This window comes from Limulus polyphemus, unplaced genomic scaffold (assembly GCF_000517525.1).
Source record: "Limulus polyphemus unplaced genomic scaffold, Limulus_polyphemus-2.1.2 Scaffold1516, whole genome shotgun sequence".
NCBI classification, from domain to species: Eukaryota; Metazoa; Arthropoda; class Merostomata; order Xiphosura; family Limulidae; genus Limulus; species Limulus polyphemus.
In genome coordinates, this window is record NW_013667126.1 from 206,363 (window position 1) to 226,971 (window position 20,609).

A 20,609-nucleotide genomic window follows, 5' to 3' on the forward strand; every position below is an offset into this window, starting at 1 on the left:
AAAGTTAGAGACACTAATTTTGAAATTAATCATTTATTTATGAAAACATTAATATTTTACTTTGCATTAATACCTGTCCCCCCGGTGGGACAGCGATAAATCTTCGGATTTACAACGCTAGAATCAGGGTTTCGATTCCCCTCGGTAGACACAGCATATCTAAATGTTTTCATTTGAATCTTGAACGATATAGGACTTTCGGAAGTTGTGTTTGTTTCCGAATTTGAAAGCAGGATTTAAATTTGAAGCGCTGTGCCTGTTGGAAGATTTTGTAGAGCTCAATAGTGGATAAAAATGATAGATTCTTGGTGACTCAAAACTGCTTAAAATTGTTGCCAGATTTCATTAAAAAAGTATAAATTACATATTTTATCAACCTCCCCCCTTTAATCCACCGACATGGTTAACATGGTGTATGAGCAGTGATAAATTTTCCTTAGATTTGTTAGATTGATTGTAGTTAAGCCAAAGCTATAGAATGGACTGTGGCTACTCTAATCGACTAGTGTAATTTGACCATCATTCTTATACAGTGACTATACACTTATACAGTGCCCCTCAATGGCACAGCGTTATGTCTGCTGACTTAAAACGTTCGAAACCGGGTTTTGATCCCCGTGGTGAGCAGAACACACATAAAGCTGCATTCACCCTAGTTTTTAAGTTCAAAATTAGAGACGCCAGTGTAGATGGCTATTATGTAGCTTGGTCCGAATATCTTAAATGAACAAACGTTCTATTGGTAAAGGAAATATGAGAAAGCACACAGAGCCGTCGTCTATATATAAAATGCGAAGAAGCGTACGAGGAAGATACATATCACTAAGGCTGATAGGTTAATATTTTTTTTTACTGGTTTTCTTTTTTTCTTACTGGGGTTACTCTTTTTAGATGTGCAAAATCATCAGCATATAAGTTGTTGTCGACAAGTTGACTGATTATCTTAGATCTAGAACTTAGAAGATTGTGAGTATTCTAAAAGGGTCGGCGATGGTTAAGATCATGTTTCCACATTATAGTTTTCTTTTCATTTTTTTAAGACGATATTATGTTTGAGTAAATGAAAATAATTTTTATTTGAAAACTGCTCCAACTTGCATATTTATTTTAGTGTTGCTTTCATACATTGTAGAAACGGTTTCCAATTGTCGTTGATTCATGAAAGCTTTCAAGAAATAAAACTAGCGACAAACTGTTAAAAATAATTTTGTAACAGTGTACCAACCTTCCCAGTTTGCTGAACCCACATTTAGGCGGTAAAATTGAAATGGCTTCCATACTCGAATAATTCTGAAGAGGGAGGAAGAGGTTTATTAGAACCTGACTCACCCAGGTCGCAAAACACCTAAATTCCGGTGATTGATCCAACGAATCCCGAAGAGGTTAAATACCCTACCCCAAATTGCTCAAGGCTCAAACCATACCTAAAAACCGACTAAGATGTATTAGTACGTACTTTCCCACTCGCAGGTCTTATGACATAAATCAACAATCTGATCGGTAATCCCTACATACTCGATCTTTGGAGAATCCACTTGTAAGTTGTAATACAAGTTGTTATGAGTGATTTGTTTACATAAAATATTGAATAGGAAAATACACAAGCTTTAGCGAAATAAAAATTCATCTTGTATCAATGCAAGTTTTGTGCCTTCAGAGCTACAACAGTACAGATCATCCATAGTCATACTCAAAAATGTAAGAAAATGCGGTACTGTACTTATTAGCACATATTAATGTTCAAATCATTTCAGAATTAACATCACCAATGAAAACTTGAGACACGTGTAGCTGATTGGGTATTTGATATACAGTGTGTTAAGTGTTTTTAATCTGGAAAAGAAACCTGATATTATTAAAGACTTCTTTGTGATTCATCTACTAGATGTATGTGTAGAAGCATATTGAACACAACCCTTTCAGTAATAGAGAGAAAGGAAATATTTAATGTTAATTATTTCACTTATGTGAAGTACTTTTTTGTTATTTTGTAGTTAGTAACACTAACATGGTAGAATTGCAAGAGCAATCATTATCAAGTGGAATAGGTTTTTTCTGCTGTTCTCTAGCTTTTTTTTGTTCATTGTGGCTAAGATTTTAAAGTACATCACTTCAAAAATCAGTAGTATTCTTATTGGCAATCTTCGGAGTGGATATGAACTGTTAGATAGTACGCACTGAAGGATGTTTTTTAGTAAGTAATCTAAGCCTAGCTTTTAGGTTTTTATTTTTTTATTAAGGAATTAGCCCCAAACAAAAATTCAGAATTTCATTTTTTTTAAAAACAAATGTGTGTGTGTGTGTGCATTTCATTAAGTCTAAATGTTATGTCATGATTATATATCATATAACTTTTAAAAATTCCCAGTAAGAGGACTAAGTTTATATGTATGTATTGCATTCTTTCATTATATTTTATGAGGTAAGCTTCATTTCTTCAATTACATTTTAGTAAAACATTTCCTTTCAAGATTTAATAGAGAAAAAATCAAGGAAGTACCTCTATCAAGGTAGATACTTGTTCAAATCTTTTTATACAGTTTAATTTTTATAATTTTTTTTCTCTTCATCCAAAGGTGAACTGTTGGAGCATGATCCAAGGATTAAAGGACCAATTAAAAACAGGTGGGATTTAGAAATTCCTACATTTTTGAAATACTCTTGTTGTAAGATTTTGTGAAACTGAACTAAAACAATGGAATATGGTAATCTTACAAATTGATTAATCAGGTATAAATATTTATAAATATATTGACAGAATATACAGACTGGTAAGTTAGACTGATTTGAACAAGATATTTAGAATAGCAAAGTTATGGATAACATATTGCTATACAATAATGATATAAATATATAAAATTTTCTCTCTAGAAGTAGAACCAAAGAGATTGTGTTTCACCAGTCTTTGATTCATAAAATATGTTAATACCACATAAGACTGCATATTCTCTGAATAACTTAAATAAAAAACTATTAATCCTTCATAATTACATTTATATTACAAGTCAAAGAGTTCCTTTAAAGCTGAAAATACTATTATTATTATTATTTTACATTTTTGGTTCATCACTTGTTGGTAGTAATGAATTACTAGGAATTGCTTCACTCAGCATGGCTTTTAAAGTTGAAAGTTTCAATTAAAGAACAGTAATAGTTCTTATTGATTAATATATTTATTTTTATAAATGTCAAGTATTGGAAATTGTGATTGTAGAAGGAAGTAATTGATCAGTGCATGTGTCATACAGATTCATAAGTATTGTATGTGATCGTGTGGACTTTGCCAGATTTGTTCTAATTGCTGTTGTAAAGTGTGATTAAAGATATTTTTAATACTTTGGTGCCTAGATCATTTGGAGACTTTAGGTTGATTTTTTGGTTTGGGTGCAAGTTTCCACTCGTATTTGTTACAATTCTTAGGAAGAACTAGTAGTTAGGAGGTTGGGAAATATGTGAGTTCTGGTGACTGAACATTAAAACTTAAATCTGAAGAGATTAAACAGTCAACAATTAAGAACTTTTTAAACACCACTCCTACTTTCCAACACTTGATCCTTATGTATAATAGTGGTCAGTGACCCAAAAATAATCCATGACATTGCAAGAGAGCATTTCAAAACTTTTTCATGTTGCTTCAAATGAACTGTAGTTTTCATTGATCTAAGCTTCAGGGAACTAGTGTAATAAGTACATGTATAGTGGAAAGTTAATGTTAAAGTGAGAGCCTTAGTTAGACATGTTAGCTAAAGATCTGTTTAACCATAGTTTGAAACTTTTAACCTTTTTTTAGAGCTTTAACTCTATTTTCATTTGTTTGAATGATGTATTTACCTTAATATTTCACACATTGTTTTCTTGTAGGAAAATGTTCCCAAAGATACATTATCTGTTTGATATTGTTGTAAATAAAACATAAATAAGTTAACATATTTTAACACTTGGAGATTCAACAGTTAATGAATTGCATTGTTTTGTATATTCAATCTTGAATTGAGTCTATTAGTCAAAAGATTTCCTTTATATGCAGTTCCTATTCACTGTTGACCTTGGCAAATATTTTGAATTGTACTTTACTTGTAGGTACATTACATTTATTCAAAGCCACATACAGGGAAACAGGCTATTATGATTAAAAATGTAAGTTATGTCATTGTGCATACCCTCATATTGAGCTGCAATATGTTTTTAAGTCTGCATGCAGGATACAGTATTTTTTGAGTCATTACAATCGAAACTTCTAATATGGTATATAAACATAAATGACGTAATTGTTTTTTTGCATTACCTTGGATCCATTACTATGAGTAAAGGACAAATTAAAATCCTTTCAAAGATCAACAGTGAACATGAACTGTGTATAAAGGAAAGTCTTTTGAGCAACAGATTTATTGAGAAAAACAGTAAGGTTTGTGTATTGTTAAAACATGTGGTTAGGGCGCTCAACTCGTAATCTGAGGGTTGCAGGTTCGAATCCCCGTCACACCAAACATGTCAACCTCCGCCATTGCCTGGTCCCAAGTCCAGGATGAGAAAGGAGGAGGGTTGGGCGCGGGGCTAGCGTTGGTGAGGTGTTGTTATGGCCCTATGCTCCACCGGGAGTTTACAAGAATAAAAAAAAAAAATTGTTAAAACATAAAGAAACTACAAACATATTTTCATCTTTATAAAATGATTTATATGAAAGGGATTCCTTCTGTGTAGTAACAAAATGCAGATTGTTAGCTGATTTTAAAGCATATATACCATCTTTGTTTTTGATTAAAAGTTTATTGATTGTTTCAAAAAATTTTGTATGTTTCACTACTGATAATAAAACAGTTATTCAGTATAATTTGTTAATGCTGTATATGTAGCCAATATATTTTCATGGTAACAGTTCAGTACTGTATAGTACAGTGCCTTACAAAAGTATTCACCCACTATCAATAATGTCCCATTTTGATGAAAGACAAATAATGTAAACAATTGTTTTTAATGAACTTGTTTTTATTCAAAACTCTAATGATCAAACTTAACACTGTTATGTGTGAAGAAGGTTGAATGTTAGCAAAACCTGCAAAGACAATATATAAATTGAAATTTGCTGATTGCATAAGTATTGAGCTCTCTAAATCAGCACATGGTGAAAGTATCTTTTGCAGCAATTACAACTATGAGTCTTTTTTGGATAGGTCTCTATCAGCTTTGCACATTGGGATGATGTAATTTCTGCCCATTCATCATAGCAAAATTGCTCCAATTCTGACAAGTTCATTGGGGATCACTGATGGACTACAATCTTCAAATTTTGCCATAAATTTTCTATTGGATTGAAGTCAAGACTTTGATTGGGCCCTCCAAGACATTCACGTTCTTCTTTTGAAACCACTTGTAACTTTGTCTTTGTGCTTTGGGTCATTGTCCTGCTGAAATGTGAATTTTTGACCCAATTTTAGATTCTTGGCTGACTAAAGCAGGTTTTCCTCTAGGATTTGCCTGTATTTTGCACCATCCATCTTCCTCTCAATCCTGACTAGCTTCCCAGTCCTTTCTGATAAGAAGCATCTCCATGATATGATGCTACTACACCATGCTTCTCAGTTGGGATGGTGTTGACTGAGTGATGTACTGTGTTGAGCTTGTGCCAGACGTAACACTTTAAATTTAGACCAATAAGCTCAATTTTTGTCTCATCTGACCATAAAACCTTCTGCCACATGTATGCAGTATCATTTAAATGCTTTTTTGCAAACTCCATATGAGATTTAAGATGATTCTCTTTCATTAATGGCTTCTTTTTTTGCCATTCACCAATATAGGCCAGATTTCTGTAGTGACTGGGATATTGTTGATGTATGAACACTGTTTTCCATCTCAGACATGGAACTTTTCAAATCTTTCAAAGTCACTTTTGGGTTTATGGTGGTATCCCTAACGAGTTTCCTGCTTGCCCAGCTGCCTAGTTTGGAAGGCAGCCTGATCTGGGTAGTGACTGGGTGGTATGAAGCACATTCCATTTTTTAATGATGGACTTTACTGTACTCAAAGGGATAATCAGCAACTTTGAAATTTTCTTGTAACCTTCTAATCTATGCTTCTCTACCACTTTATTCCTGACTTGTTTGGAAACTCCTTGGTCTTCATGGTTGGTTTTTCATATCACTATATGAATCATGGCTTTAACAGATGGATTTACTCTGAGGTCAAGTTAAACCACTTTGATTACATACAGACAGAAACCATTACACTAATTTTGTGACCTTTCAAACTAATTTTTTGCACCTGTACTGATTTAGGGTTGCCGTAGCAAAGGGGTTGAATGCTTATGCAATTGAGAATATTCTAATTTTCTTTCAAAATCTACCTTAATTTTATAATATCAACATTTTTTTAGCTGTCTCAGTTTGGAGTAGATTGTGTAGATTCTTAAGTATAAAGTCCCATTTGAAAGTTTCATGATTGCAACAAAATGTGGAAACTTTGCAGAGGGTGAATATTTTTGCAAGGCATTGTATATGAACTAAAAGCATTAAGTATGCATTGCAGGTGTGATATATATATTTTTTCACAAATGTAAGTTAATATATGATATAAAATATGACCCTGTAAAGATGCCAGATTAAGATTTCTGTGTTACATGCAGGAACAATTCTAGGGTCTCATTGTTGAGGGGGGTGGTATTTTGGGCTCAAGGATGCAGTGATATTTTAGACATTATGTGTACCTTTTCAGTTAGTGAAGTAACTTAGCAGACATAGGTGGGAATATACATCCACATTTTCCACTGCTTAACATTGGATAGCTCTAAATTTCTTTTTTGTGGGATGTTGACTAGAATCTGGGGGCCCCTTGATGACTAGTGTGGTGTGTGTGTGTGTGTGCGTGTGTGTCCTATTGCTCTTCCCCCTCTGGATACATATACTGTAATAAATCAAACAAATTAAGGACAAGCTGTATCAGTGAAATCATTTCTTTTTTCAGGAGCTGCACTGATATTTTGTGTCTTCTTTTGTTTCTTACATTCATTGCTGGCTGGGTTGTGGTTGCAAGTTTTGGTAAGTGCATTTTATACACGAGACAAAAAATGTAGTTGTTAATTACTGTTTACCTTCATTTTGCAAAGGATATTTGTTTTGCTTGGATGAATCTTCTTAAACTAGTAAATTGTAGTTTTGTATATGAGAATGCATATCATGATTATTATAATTAACAACTAGGTTGCCATGGTTAGTAGAGTATATGATTACCTATGTCTAATTATTTCTTACTTACTGTAAATTAGCCATAATTTTAAACAACATAACATAATTCCTAAAGAACTTATGGTCAAATTACCTATCATGTTATAAGAGACTAACTCAGAAACTTAATAAAACCATGCCAGAAGACAGGATTAAATATCTGTATAAATCAACATAACAAAGAACAAGATGAATGGCCTATATCAGGAGATAGATAATATACCAGACAACAACATAGACTCTATAATGGTACATAAAGCTATTCAAGCTTCACACATGCTCACATGGAGATTCACACAAGAAACTGGATTCTCTCATCCATTCTCAAAGGCAAGAAACCTTTTAACTAAATGCATAATAATGAGTTTAAGTAACTGAAGAAAGTGTACTAAGTAAAGGACTGAAGTTACTCTAATACCTATTAAAATACTCATCCTATATGTAGCTACAACCACAAGACACAACTTGCAGCCTGCCAGAAGAAGAATTAAAGTATTCAGAACCCAAATAAAGTCGGCAGTCCAGAAAAGACATAAAACTTAGATCATACCACCTTACCAGAGAAAATAAAGCTGCTTTAAAAAAATGAAGGAAGATAACATCTTATACCACCAAACAAAGGAAATACCATTGTAATAGTGAATAAAAGGAATATATCATCAAATTCTAAACTCTAGTTGAAGATGACCGCTACCACTATATGAAGATCAAATGCTAACGCCGAGAAAAAAAAAGTCGAATTCTCAAGAAGTATCAAAAACAACTTGGAACAGAAGCAGTGAAACAAGTAACAGTACACAACAGAACCATCCCACACATCTATGGTTACCCTAAAATTCATAAATGGGCTACCCTCTTTGTCTCATAGTTAACAGCAGAGACTCGCTATGTTAGTTAGATATTTGGTAGATATAATATCAGTGTTAACAAGTAAAACATTCTTACATGGTGACACCCAGTTCATTTTGTAGAGAAACTAAAAAAAAACAACAGCCAACAACCTCAAAACTACACAAGACACAATTACCAAATTTGATGTATTCCATCTACTTATTTGTGTATCCTCCCTTGAAACACTATAAAGAAAAGCTGCAAACAGTTGGAAAATGATAGAACTCAAGTCACAAGGATTTGTGGTGTAGGAATATACCAAAGATTTCTTCCTTTCTTTAATATCAGTATTTATTTATTCTAAATGTATTATTTATTGTGAATATATGCAGGTTTTCACTTAACACTTGGTCAAGAAAACCTTTAAGGTAGTATATACTCTTTAAAAGTCAAAAAATGTCACAATAAATTATTTGAATATTTTGAATCCTTAACTCCTTTACTTTCAGAGTTTTTCTTAGTTCAGACTAATTCTTTACATTCCACCAAAGTCTGAACCCATTTTCAGGAGCTTTCAGTCATGTTCATAGAAGTTATCAGGATCATAAGACATTTCTTTATTTCTATAATATGCAAATTAACTGTATAAATCATCCTTATAGGAGAAGATTTTTTTTCAACATTTTCCAGTTGATAAATGGACACTTAAGAAAGCCTGGCCCTTTTACTGTCTGAGTTTAAGCTAAGGAATAACAAAACTCGACACAATGTGTAAAACATAATGACAACAATCATCACTAAGCATTTAAGACAAAAATCAATGTGTGTACTTGCTAATGGAACAATGGACAGTCAATTTTTCATTTAGTTTTCTCTCATTGATCACATGATGAAAACCAAGTTAAGACTAGAAACATATTAACTAAATGCAAGGTTTCTATCCTCAAAGACACCTCACATTTACCCAGCTTAACATGCACTACCACATGACTGGTCATTCTCATTCCACACAGGTGGAGCTGTAACCTCAAATTATTACCTGTACAACTATTGAAGGGCACTGCTTCCTGAGACAAGATTGCTGTAAGAAACGTTCTCCATGGATAGTAACAGATATTACCAACTTTGAAAATGACAAAAGAACAAAGGTAACTTTAAACAAGTTAAGGTAGCATATACCCTTTACATAGTGTTATCTAGGTTTTGGTCTTATTATCAGAAAAAAGCATCTTCATACTATGCTTTTTTGTATGAAAATATATTGAAATAGGTACAAAGACATATTCTGACACATGTTGTGTAACATTACCACTATGGCTATTCTTAGTACAATATAATCTGGTAAAGTAGAACACATGTGGAAAACAGTAGTCATCTTCATCAAGGTTGAAAAATATGACACAACGTAGCCCGAGCGCTAAAGTTTTGGCACAAGGTTTTTCAGTAGTTATATTTTTGAAAAAAAATCAAAAAGCAAACAAATTGTAAGAAGGTTTTCTCTTCTGCTGCCTTTTTTTCTGCGATAATATTTCAGCTGCCGACTTTGTTTACCATCCATTCTAAAAATAAAAATATGAAACCCATCATCGAAATGCATTCCACCTCTGTATATTAGCAAAGATAAGTTTAGAAATTAATGTGATCTCCTTTACATTTTTACAGTAAATCCAGCTATAGCAGGCTACTTAAGCCTAATTATCTTGTATTAGACTTCTTCCACAGATCATAAATGTAAGCTTTTATTATAATGTGGCATTATACTAAGAAATGCAAAGCATATATAAGGAGTTGAATTAAAATGGTGATCTCCTTTACCCATTCTGTGAACTCCTTTATATGCATTTCATCATGTCCCCAATTATCTGTTTTTATAAATAGACCCCTAGTTATTGTTCACAGACTTAGCTTTGTAATTTATCAGTCACTTAAACCTAAAACTACCACCACTCACACTATTTGAATGTTAATTATACAGTTAAAGAGATACACACCTGTTATGTGATCTCGCTTTAAAGGACTTTTCTTGCAAATGAGTTCATTTGTGACTAATATATTTCAAATCCACCCTACCTTAATAATCTGCACATGTTGGAAACTAAATATAGTAGAAAAAGCATTATGCACTCTATATATTCCCCTCTGAAGCAAAACTGAATTAAAGAAGAACACATAAAGGAGTTCACGCAATTTCATGTTCAGTGATTTTTATTGAAGAATACAATTTACTCTTATCCTTTCAGTTATTTATAACAACAAATGTCTTGGCTGTTATGTATAATGATATAACGAAATGATGTAATTTGAGTATCTACACTAGATATATGTGTAAAGGAGATCATGTGCTTAAAAAACTAATTTTATTACAAGCTCCAAATGGACATACCCAAAACATATCTTGATACCCTGTGTTATATACTTCCTGGATTGATTTTAGAGTCTAATCTAGTTATTTACTCAAAAGTTTGTAATTATTGTTTTGAAAATAAACAACCGTAAAGGAGAACACATGATAACGACAATACGTTATTTTGGATATTTTTATACGTGAAAAAGTAATGGCACAATCAGCTAATAACAAATTTTCAAAACATAAATGTTTACTAATTAATCACAGTAAAGGCTTGAGTCATACTTACAATTTATGTGTTTGTGTTACTACTTTGAAATTTAATTTTTCTGTATTTTTGGACAGTATCAGATAAGTCAAACAAGCAGAAGTTTCATTCAAGATATGGAATTATGAAACATTTATGTTGAACTTTTGGGCCAGGCTTTCCCAAGTGTCCAATTTGATGTTGCCAGTGTCCCGGGGCAAATTTTTCTGAGTACATACCTTATACAAACATATAATAATTTCTAAATTCATGATGTTAGAAAAAGTCTTGATAGAAATGAATAAAAACCCTATAACCCGAGCACTTTCAAAAGGTGGACCTTTCTTCTTTGGGGACAAACTAATTTCTAAATGGTAGATGATGGACAGAGCTTTCCAAACATATACAATATGTTGAGCTTGTGTTAAGCTTTTCTAGCAAACCAACGAAATAAACAATAGTGGGGTGTTAAAAATAGCATGTTGCCAGCAGAAAAATTAAATTTCAAAGCAAACCAATGAAATAAACAATGGTGGGGTGTTAAAAGTAGCATGTCAATAATTTTCAGTTCTACAAAAGACCACATCTATCAACATAACTTTCTTTAAACATAAATACTACCAACAACAAGAAGGATCACTTTTATCACAAGCTTGGAACCTCTGTATGAAACATTTCAAAACAGCCTCCCTTAGACAGGATGTTGAAAGTACATTTGTAATATGGCCACATACAATAACCAAGATTCCAGAATTTACAAATTGCTCACACAGACAACATACAGATATACAATTCACAATTAGAAGAAGATAATAAATTTCTAACATTATGGCTACCAAGATGCATAATTCTCTTATACCAGAGGAGTTTACAGAAAAACCATAAATACTAATAATTGTAACTAATTTAAACCACTCCAACAGTGTAAAGGTGGGTGTCATAGACTGCCTAGTTTACAGAATGAACAATGTTTGTAATACCAAGGAAGTTGAGAAGTTAAAAAAAAACACTTCTCTATAATCTGCTTAATAAACAGTTAATATACACCAAACCACTTGAAGTCCCAATAGAGAACAAAAACACCATTTACAACATTCTTTGTAATTGTAGTCTTCAATTCGTTGGACAAGCAAATAGAACAAGAAAAGTTAAATTTCAGACGCACAATAGCTATATACAATTTAGTTTAATATTGATCTATCTACAATAGTCAATTATGGCAGAGAATATCAAATATAAAGCATGCATGAGGAAAAAAAAATTGTAAAAGAAGCCTCTATGTCCACTTAGAAAAGATGTTTGTTAAACATGATTACTTTTCTTAAAAGCATTCATATGGTTAATTGTTTCAAGTGTTAGACTCTGTATGAATGGATATTGTAGCCACCTTTCTATTAAGAAGACCACAACTTTAATTATGTCTGCTACATGACCAGTCCCTCTGAGGAGTTTTCTGAATATGGCAGCTGAAACATAGAATATAAACTAGTTAGTAATAATATCTAGTAATAGTAAAATAACTAATTAATAATTAGACTTAGATGACTGTATAGGCTACTAATAATAAAAAAATTTATCTGATCATCAATACTTTACTGTACTTACTTATAACGATACATTGGTGTTTTTTATAGAGTAGAAAGTCATATGTTGAAATTGTCACCCAATTCATCAGTTCACATTGTGGATATTCTGTAATATCTTTTGAGCTAATTGAAAATTTTATGTTTACTGCAGTGCCAGGTTTGTAATGAATGACTGTCCTGTGTCTAAGTCTTTGTTTTATAGAAATTTATGAAAATATATGAAGTTCCTTTTGTCAAAAGTTTAACATTAGTGCCAAGTTTGATGGAAATACTTATGAATGTGCAGATGTAGAAAAGAATGGTATTGTGCTACAAGTAGTTTATATGTGGGAGCAATATAACTGATACATTCTTTTATTTTGTTGAGAAGTGTTCCGTGTAAAACCAACATTAAGTTTGTGCTTCTACATATTTGATGAATTCTTAATTTTGATGCACAGATATATATTAATTTTAGATAATGTCAAAAATCTTGGATTAATAAGATTGAAAGGGAGATCATTTGAATTATATGCAGGTATAAAAAGCATTGGAGTCTTTCTTTTGTGCTAGGCTAGGTTTATGAAGTACATTCATTATGGCTTTAAACTGTTACTAGGTACAATAAGTATTTCATCAATCAAAGATAGTGCTCTTTTAAGAGTGGAATTCATTAATAAAATTAAACAAAGAAGGAAAAAATAGATAAAAATGCTTTCTACTCTCTTACTAAATACATTTATTTTGCAGTGTTTAAGTCTTAGGCTAACTTAAGGCAAAGAACAAAGTACAACTGACTGTAATGGAGAATCAGTTAGAATAAGTGGGACTAGTTAATAATATGTTATAAAATATAAATGAAACATTGTCAGTAAAGTATAAAAAAATATACAAAAATACATGTAAAGAAAAAATGTATTATTAGCATTAATGTATCTTGTAAGAAGGTAATAAATAGAATGCTTCAAACTAAGGGAAAAATAACTACAAGTTTAAATCATTTGTTTTGACAGTCATGTTTCAAAAAGACCTTATTTCAGAATTTTTTAGTCTTTTTTTTTTTCTTGGTACATCTGCCCTTTACGTTATATTTTGTTTATTAATCTTAATGTGCCATGGTTTGAAGACTGAAAATGATACTGATAAAAGCAAGTTTCCAATTCATTGAAATATTCATTATAGTTTTTTAGCAAATATTATTATATGTTGCTCTGTGTATATATATTTCATCTATCAGTTTACTGCTCATCAGTGAAAAATAAGATATTATGGGTTTTCTTTAATAGCATATAAGTATGGAGATCCGAAGCGGCTCCTGCATCCAACAGATTCTGATGGAAGAATGTGTGGAGAAGGTGATTTAGAAATATTCATTGTTACCTTACCCAAACTTCTTGCATTTAACTGGCACCATTTCCAATCAAAGTACTTTGGTATTATAATGGTTGAAAATATGTGATTAAATATGAAGTCTGCTTCCACGTTAAATCTTAACTTGTCATAATAAATTATTCATTATTAGTCATTCTTGAAAACTTTATATCTTGCTATAGAAGTATTTTATTTCAAGCAACAACTAGTTCACACACATTTATAAGTATTTAATTATTAACTCACAGTTTAATACAAATAAGTTATCAGAAATTTGCCTATTTTAAGAGCTTTCTAATTCTAATTTTCTAAGTTATGTACAGACTAAAAAAATCATAAGTATTATCAGAATGTTCTGAAAGCAAAACTGACTGCTAGTTTGATGAAACTCATTATTCCTTTTTTTAAATGCATAACTATAGTTTATTTAATATTTCACACAACCTATTCAAAGGTTTCTTACCACAAGCTGAGTAACTTTGAGCTGATTGATAAATGTCTCGATCATGTCTATATAAACTTAAAGATTAAGAAGTTCAGAAATTTATACTGTACTAAACTTACATTTATAAAATATATGTTAAGTTGTTTCCTTCAAAATCTTTAACATTTATCAATTTAAGTATTTGACAAGAGAGTTCCTGCACATAAAAAAAAGAAAAAAGATTAAATATGGAAACACAAACAATGCCATATTTCTTCATATGAGAGATTTTGACTCTCAAATTAATTGGAAACCAATAAGAACTTTATACAAGATGGATAAATATATAAAAAGAGAAGAATCGTTAGAAGCTACTAAATAAAAAGCCTGCTTAATGTCAACACCTCCGAAAGTCACGAAGTTGAACAGCTTCCTGACCTCCTTGTCTTTAAAAAATCCAAAGTTCTGGGATCACATGGGCATTGTTGACAAGTTTTCCTGCCAGTAGTTAATGTGATACTGAAGAGGATGCATGAATGTGTCAAAACTAATTTATCTAATATCAAGACTTCTGAAAGATTGTTCTGTTAACTGTGGTTTTTCATTAACCATGCTACAATTCAAATTATATGACCATGCTGTATCAGTTATTAAGCTAATTTGTAGAAACTTTTAGGATCACGATGATACAACAGGTATTAGCAGCATACAACATGCTTCCAAAATAAATATTCCTGGGTCAAATTTTACCTTGCTTCTGCTAACTCATTATATGACATTAGTGGTCATCTTGTTGACCTTTGTTAGATACAAAGTTCTGCAAGTGCACCTTTGAGGAAAAGATTCTATAAAAATTGGGACTTTAAGTGCTTTATGAACATTGGGAAATAATTAGCCTCTTTTTTTTTTCTTCTCAACAAATAACTTTTCAGTCATTGATAGAAAATCTTGCAGAATTTACTAACTGGAAGCACTGCTACGTACTGTATAAGACCTGGAAACATACTAAAATCTAACATACAAGAAAGAAAATTTATTGTCCAGGAGGTGAGCTGTATGTTAGCCTGATTATAGTTTTGTATAACAACATATGTTTTTTTCTTTTCTTCATTTATAATGAAATATCTCTATTCCCTTCAATGCTATAATAATATTTCAAATTCAAGTGACCTGCATATGCCTTTATCTTTGAGAAAAAGGTACTTTTTTACTGAAAGCCCCACAATACTAGATTCAATGAATTTTTATAATTATTTTCAGGATCTTTTTAAGTCTTCATCAACATAATATATTTTGCTTTTCCAATAAACAACTAACTTCAGGATATTCTACTTTAATTGGAAAAGACACTACCAAACAGACCTAATTAGGTTTTGTTTTTTTTAGTTTTGAAAACTCAGAAACAGCAGGTGAATTTCATAATTTAATTTTATTGAATGTACTTAATAAAGACTTTTTTATTTTGAAAAATCTCTGAAATGGCAGCTAATATTCAAAATTTAATATTGTTTTTTTTTTTCTGTGTTTGGTTTGATTTCAGCGACAAGCCCTACTTATTTTTCTTTGATTTGACAAAATGTATTAAAGGATTTTCTTCAATCCTGGAAGGTTGCCCAACTCCACAGGTGAGTATAAAAACAGTATATGTATATATAAGCTTTCAGCTTGCAGAAGAGTAACCTCCATATAAGTATTATTTTAAAAATTTTATTTTATATGTATTATTAATCATTTTATTTTGACCATGATTTCCTCAAGGTCTTTCAGTTACTTTAATACCTTATAAGTATCTGTCATATTCTTTTGGTAGGTTTGTGTCAAGAATTGTCCCAATACAACTTTTTCAACATACACTTTCCTAATGTTATACCAGAATGAAGATGAAGAATTGCTTAAGGAGAAACTAATTTGTAGGAATGATAGTTTGAAAAGTACACAGGTAAGATTCAGAGGAGATTGAAATAAAAATATATTTTATATGATTTTTATATCTCTGTAAAAATATATTTTGTCATATAATATATTGTATCGTTTTTGCAAAAGTATTATCTATAACACAAACAATTGTGCTAGAGAAAATAAATATATAAAAAAAGTTGTGTTAACAACACCTGCATGTTAAGGAAATGTTATATAGTGAATAATTTCAAACGTGGACAATAAAGGATAACAAAAATGTTTAATACACAAACATTTGTAAAGTAAAAGCATTGGTGATGTAGCCATGGCAGAAGGGTCAGAGAAATCCAGCTGATGTATTGGGAACTATGGTCACTGTGCCATGATGCCTTGAATCATCTGCTACAGTGGAACAAGTGGAACTACAGGTTAAAGCTTCTTCTACATAGTGAGGGCATCTGCTGGCTGTGTCAGAGCTAGTTCACAGCTTCAGCTGCTATATACTGCTACTGATTTCTTCCTTTACTTCAGTATGCATTTTAATTATGACCATATGAAACCACATTATAATGGAAACTGAGATGCCCCTTAGTCCCATGTGGTGTTGCATGGGTACAGTTGGTGCTCCCCCCCAATGAGATTGTGAATGATTATTCCATAGCAATTTTCTGGAGACATGAACTATCCTTAAATTTTCTGGAGAGATATCCAGGTTTTTGTAGGGCTTCATCCAAATACTCTAGAGCATTGAGCACTAGACCATCTTAATTCAGTTTTAGGTGTTGCATCACCTGTCCCTTATTCAACCCATTTCAAGTAATTACTTGCTTAAAATGCTGGATGAAGTTGTCCAGGTCTTCCTTTGCCATCTTGTTGAACAATGAGATTATGTGTTTTATGACCACTAATAGTAGGCTCCTGTTACTAGAAATATGTGATCAAGATGCTTCAAGGAAGCTTTTGTTCCTTCCAGAAGTCCACTGAGGAATGACTTGTGTGGGAACATGTGCAATAGTAATGACTTGTGTGGGAACATGTGCAATAGTAATGACTTGTGTGGGAACATGTGCAATAGTAATGACTTGTGTGGGAACATGTGCAATAGTAATGACTTGTGTGGGAACATGTGCAATAGCAATGACTTGTGTGGGAACATGTGCAATAGTAATGACTTGACATGTAGTGAATCACTTCCTCGTTATTTTCCATGGAACTTCAACTGCCAGACATGCTTTTGAGTTTTGCTGTTATACCTTACCAGCCAAAACCTGCTGGACTGCATCAAGTTGCCACATGTTCCATCTGATGGTATTGTGATGAAATGTATTGGACATTGTCCAGCACATGCAACAAACCATTTTTGTTCATTGACGGGTCCTTCCAGCATCTTACAATGTCTAGTTTTGTTAACGAGCACCTGGAGTATCATTTAGATCATCTCCATAAATCTTGGTATGTTCAGGCTACTCAAAGCCATCGTCTTTTTTACTGCAAAGTGTTGGAGTAATCATTGGAGTTTATGTTAAGGTAGCCTGTGATTGCCAAGCAAGGTGCCCATCAAATTTATGATTCCAAGAACAGATTGAGAACATGGACATCACTTTCACCATGTTGCAGAGACAATTGTTTCTAACAAAAACAGTAAAGTAGAGCAAATAACACCAGTGAAACAAAAATACTCAATTCACACAAGCTGTGTATAGCAATTATTTTCTTGGAATGGACAGCTTCTAATTATGCTGAATATCTGTAGGCTTGCTGCTAATGTTAAAGATAATAATCAAGCAATAAAACAAAAGGGCAAGAAAAAGAGAAATACTTGTGTGCATATTCCACTTTTATAGTCAGACCAAGGTCCCAGTGCAGTATCCTATAGTCCTTAGATTACATGCTTTTTTTATAAAAGAATTTAAATATATAGTCAAACATGTTTTAGAGGATGATTTGAATCATGAAAGTTTTTTACTAAATGGCAATGTACGGCTAATAGCATTACATTAGAACAGCTATTTGTATGTAAGATAAACCAAATATCTAGTCAAAAGCTAGAAAAAAAAACAGTAAAGGGAAAAAAGCTATCAGGATAGCTAAAAGTTTGTTCCATTTACTTTTGTTTTTTCACCAGCTTTTTAATTGTTACACATAATATTGTCCTTTAATTACAAATATCTAGTCCAATGAGATATTCTACTTCCTCTGGAAATAATAATAAGTATTCTAGTAGATATATTTTTACCTTTTTAAATCAATTATTTGAGCATTGTAAATGTAAATTGAAACTAAAGAATGATGCTGTCTATCTGTAATATACTTTTTGTAGTTTTCTTCCAATTGGCAAACTTTAATAATTTAATTCTTGCATGTGTGTGCTTGCATTTTTTCTCAATCACCATTTTATGGTGCTTATGTTGTTACCCACTTATAGTTGATGGTGTTTATTTTCTAATTAAGATATACTTATAAACCTGTTTTCACCAGTCATTACTCTATGAAACTTAAAATAATTATTTCTCAAGCACGTCATTCACTTTCGTAGGTATTTCTATGGTCTTTGTATTAAATCCATTATAAGCAGCCATACTTGTACATTGAAGTGAGGAATAATAGGTCTCTTTCTTTATTTACAGAGCTTAAAGGAGTTAATTGAAAGTAAAAATTGTGCTTCATTATATTTGAAGAGTATTCCATGTAAGTTATTTTATGCAATTATTAATTCACAGTAAGTTTTGAAATGAAAATACCATAGTTAATAATACTTCAGGGATTTTGCCTTGCTACAGAATATTGATATACTGTTTTATAGTTTAGGAATTTTCTTGAATGATTTTAATTAAGAAGTGGGATACAGTCTATGTTTTAATCACTTTTTTGCATATTTTTGTTTTTTAACATTTTATGTCATGTTGAAACTCATAATGGACTTGTTCCTGCTTTATTTCATGAGTGGAACAATTTTGGACATAATGTTAAGCCTAAACATAGAGATCAAAATGTCTTCTCACTCAAGAAAAATGAATCAGGAGTACTCCATTATGAACTTTAACTTTTTTATTTTCATAATTTTATGAAGAGGTTAAAAATAAACACTTTATTGGTTGTGAAGGATTTTTAGATTTATAACATAGAATCTTCTAAATTTAAGGAAAAGTTAAAAAAAAAGGATGTAAATATTAGAATTAAACATTATAACTTCAGATTATTTAATAGAATGATTTGAATCATGAAACTTTTGTTCCATAAATTTATACTAATATGCAATGGATGGTTGAAAACTGTTGTGACTTATAACAGCTATTGGTATATAAGATAAATCAAATATCTAGTCCTGCGAAGTATGCTAGTAAATATTCTTTTACATTTTTAACCAATTTTTTTAACTATTTAAATGTAATTTTAAATTAGAGCATGATTTTAAAAATGTTTATTACACTGTTTTTATTACTTGTTTGCAGTCAATATGTTTGTGTGAAGATGTTTTTAGAAATATTACCTGTGCATTACTTTTTTACAACTCATTTAAAATTTTGTAGATGCATAGTTAAAAATCACTGTGTGCTTGTCCTTTTAATACTAGAGCTCTGTTAAAATGATTATTCTATAAATAGTTTTATAGTATAGTATAGTTTGATGAACTAGATGTTCATTGATGTCTTGTCACTTAAAGTGATTCCAAATTAAGTACTATTTGAATTCCAGTTTAGTTGTTCATAATTACTTTAAGAAAATCTTACAAAGACAAGCTAAGATATGAAAGGGAAATTAATAGCACCAAAGTATGTAGTTCATGATATTCTAGGTTAATATCAAAATAAGTGTTCTAGACCTGACAAACTAATAATTTCCACTACTGACCAAGAATAAGAACAGTTTATTCCAAAACATACCTGCGCTGACACTATAGCTATTTCTCGATCTCCAGGGTTTCCACTCTTTGCCCATATAAGCATTGGAAATGCTTGCTCTAGTCGATTGCCCTTGACAAATTCAAATTTGCAAATTTCTCCTCTATCTAGGTACTGTATATATAAGCGCTTCATTCAAATAATGTAATCATTTTTTCTCGACAAAGCGTACGGCATGTGTTCTATAAACAGAAGTGTTGTGATTATTCACATAATTTACTTTGCGACTTTGGATGTAGTTGGCATGACTAAGGTTATATTTTTGCTTATATTTATAAATTAATTAAAAAACGATGGGTATGAATTCCTGAATTAATGTTTCTACTACGAAGATTCTCAATGCATGGAACCCCTTTTGGACCTGTGGGGTTCTAGATTGGAACCTGTGATCACTTTGAACTGATCACAGTTTTCTCAGATTTGTCTTACTCTCACTACTGTCCTGAGGTACTTAGCCTTGAACCTACTTTTGATGGAAGTCTATCAATGCTCCCCTCAGCAATTTGAGGACAAGTTGAGTACTATGCTGACATCTACTTCAGTCAGATTGTCTTCTTCAGTTTTTTCTCTGGTTTGTTGTTGGGATTTACTGGGTAGAAACACCTTGCTAGAAAATGTTCGTTTACCATCTTCTGCCCTCAGGAAGTTACAGGAAGCTCCTTTTCTCCATCCCATGTGATTTGCCAGAGATGTTGGAATCATTAATTGATTCAGCTCATTTACATTCGTCTTTATCATCATTAGCTTCTTGCCTTGCTGTTGCTAATTTAGGAGTTTTGGCTCACAGTGTTTCCCAACCTCCT

The 20,609-nt window shown here is 31.8% G+C and overlaps 1 protein-coding gene across 1 annotated transcript in view; it reads left to right on the plus strand.

The window, feature by feature from the left end:
- The window catches only part of LOC106463916 (choline transporter-like protein 2), a 62,969-nt gene that overhangs the window by 6,231 nt on the left and 36,129 nt on the right, over window positions 1-20,609 (plus strand). Inside the window, exons 2-7 of the mRNA XM_022391552.1 lie at window positions 2,577-2,625; window positions 6,961-7,034; window positions 13,497-13,585; window positions 15,546-15,630; window positions 15,816-15,944; window positions 18,532-18,592. Coding sequence (XP_022247260.1) covers window positions 15,867-15,944; window positions 18,532-18,592 — 139 coding nt within the window. The 5' untranslated portion in view covers window positions 2,577-2,625; window positions 6,961-7,034; window positions 13,497-13,585; window positions 15,546-15,630; window positions 15,816-15,866. The remainder of the gene's footprint in view (window positions 1-2,576; window positions 2,626-6,960; window positions 7,035-13,496; window positions 13,586-15,545; window positions 15,631-15,815; window positions 15,945-18,531; window positions 18,593-20,609) is intronic.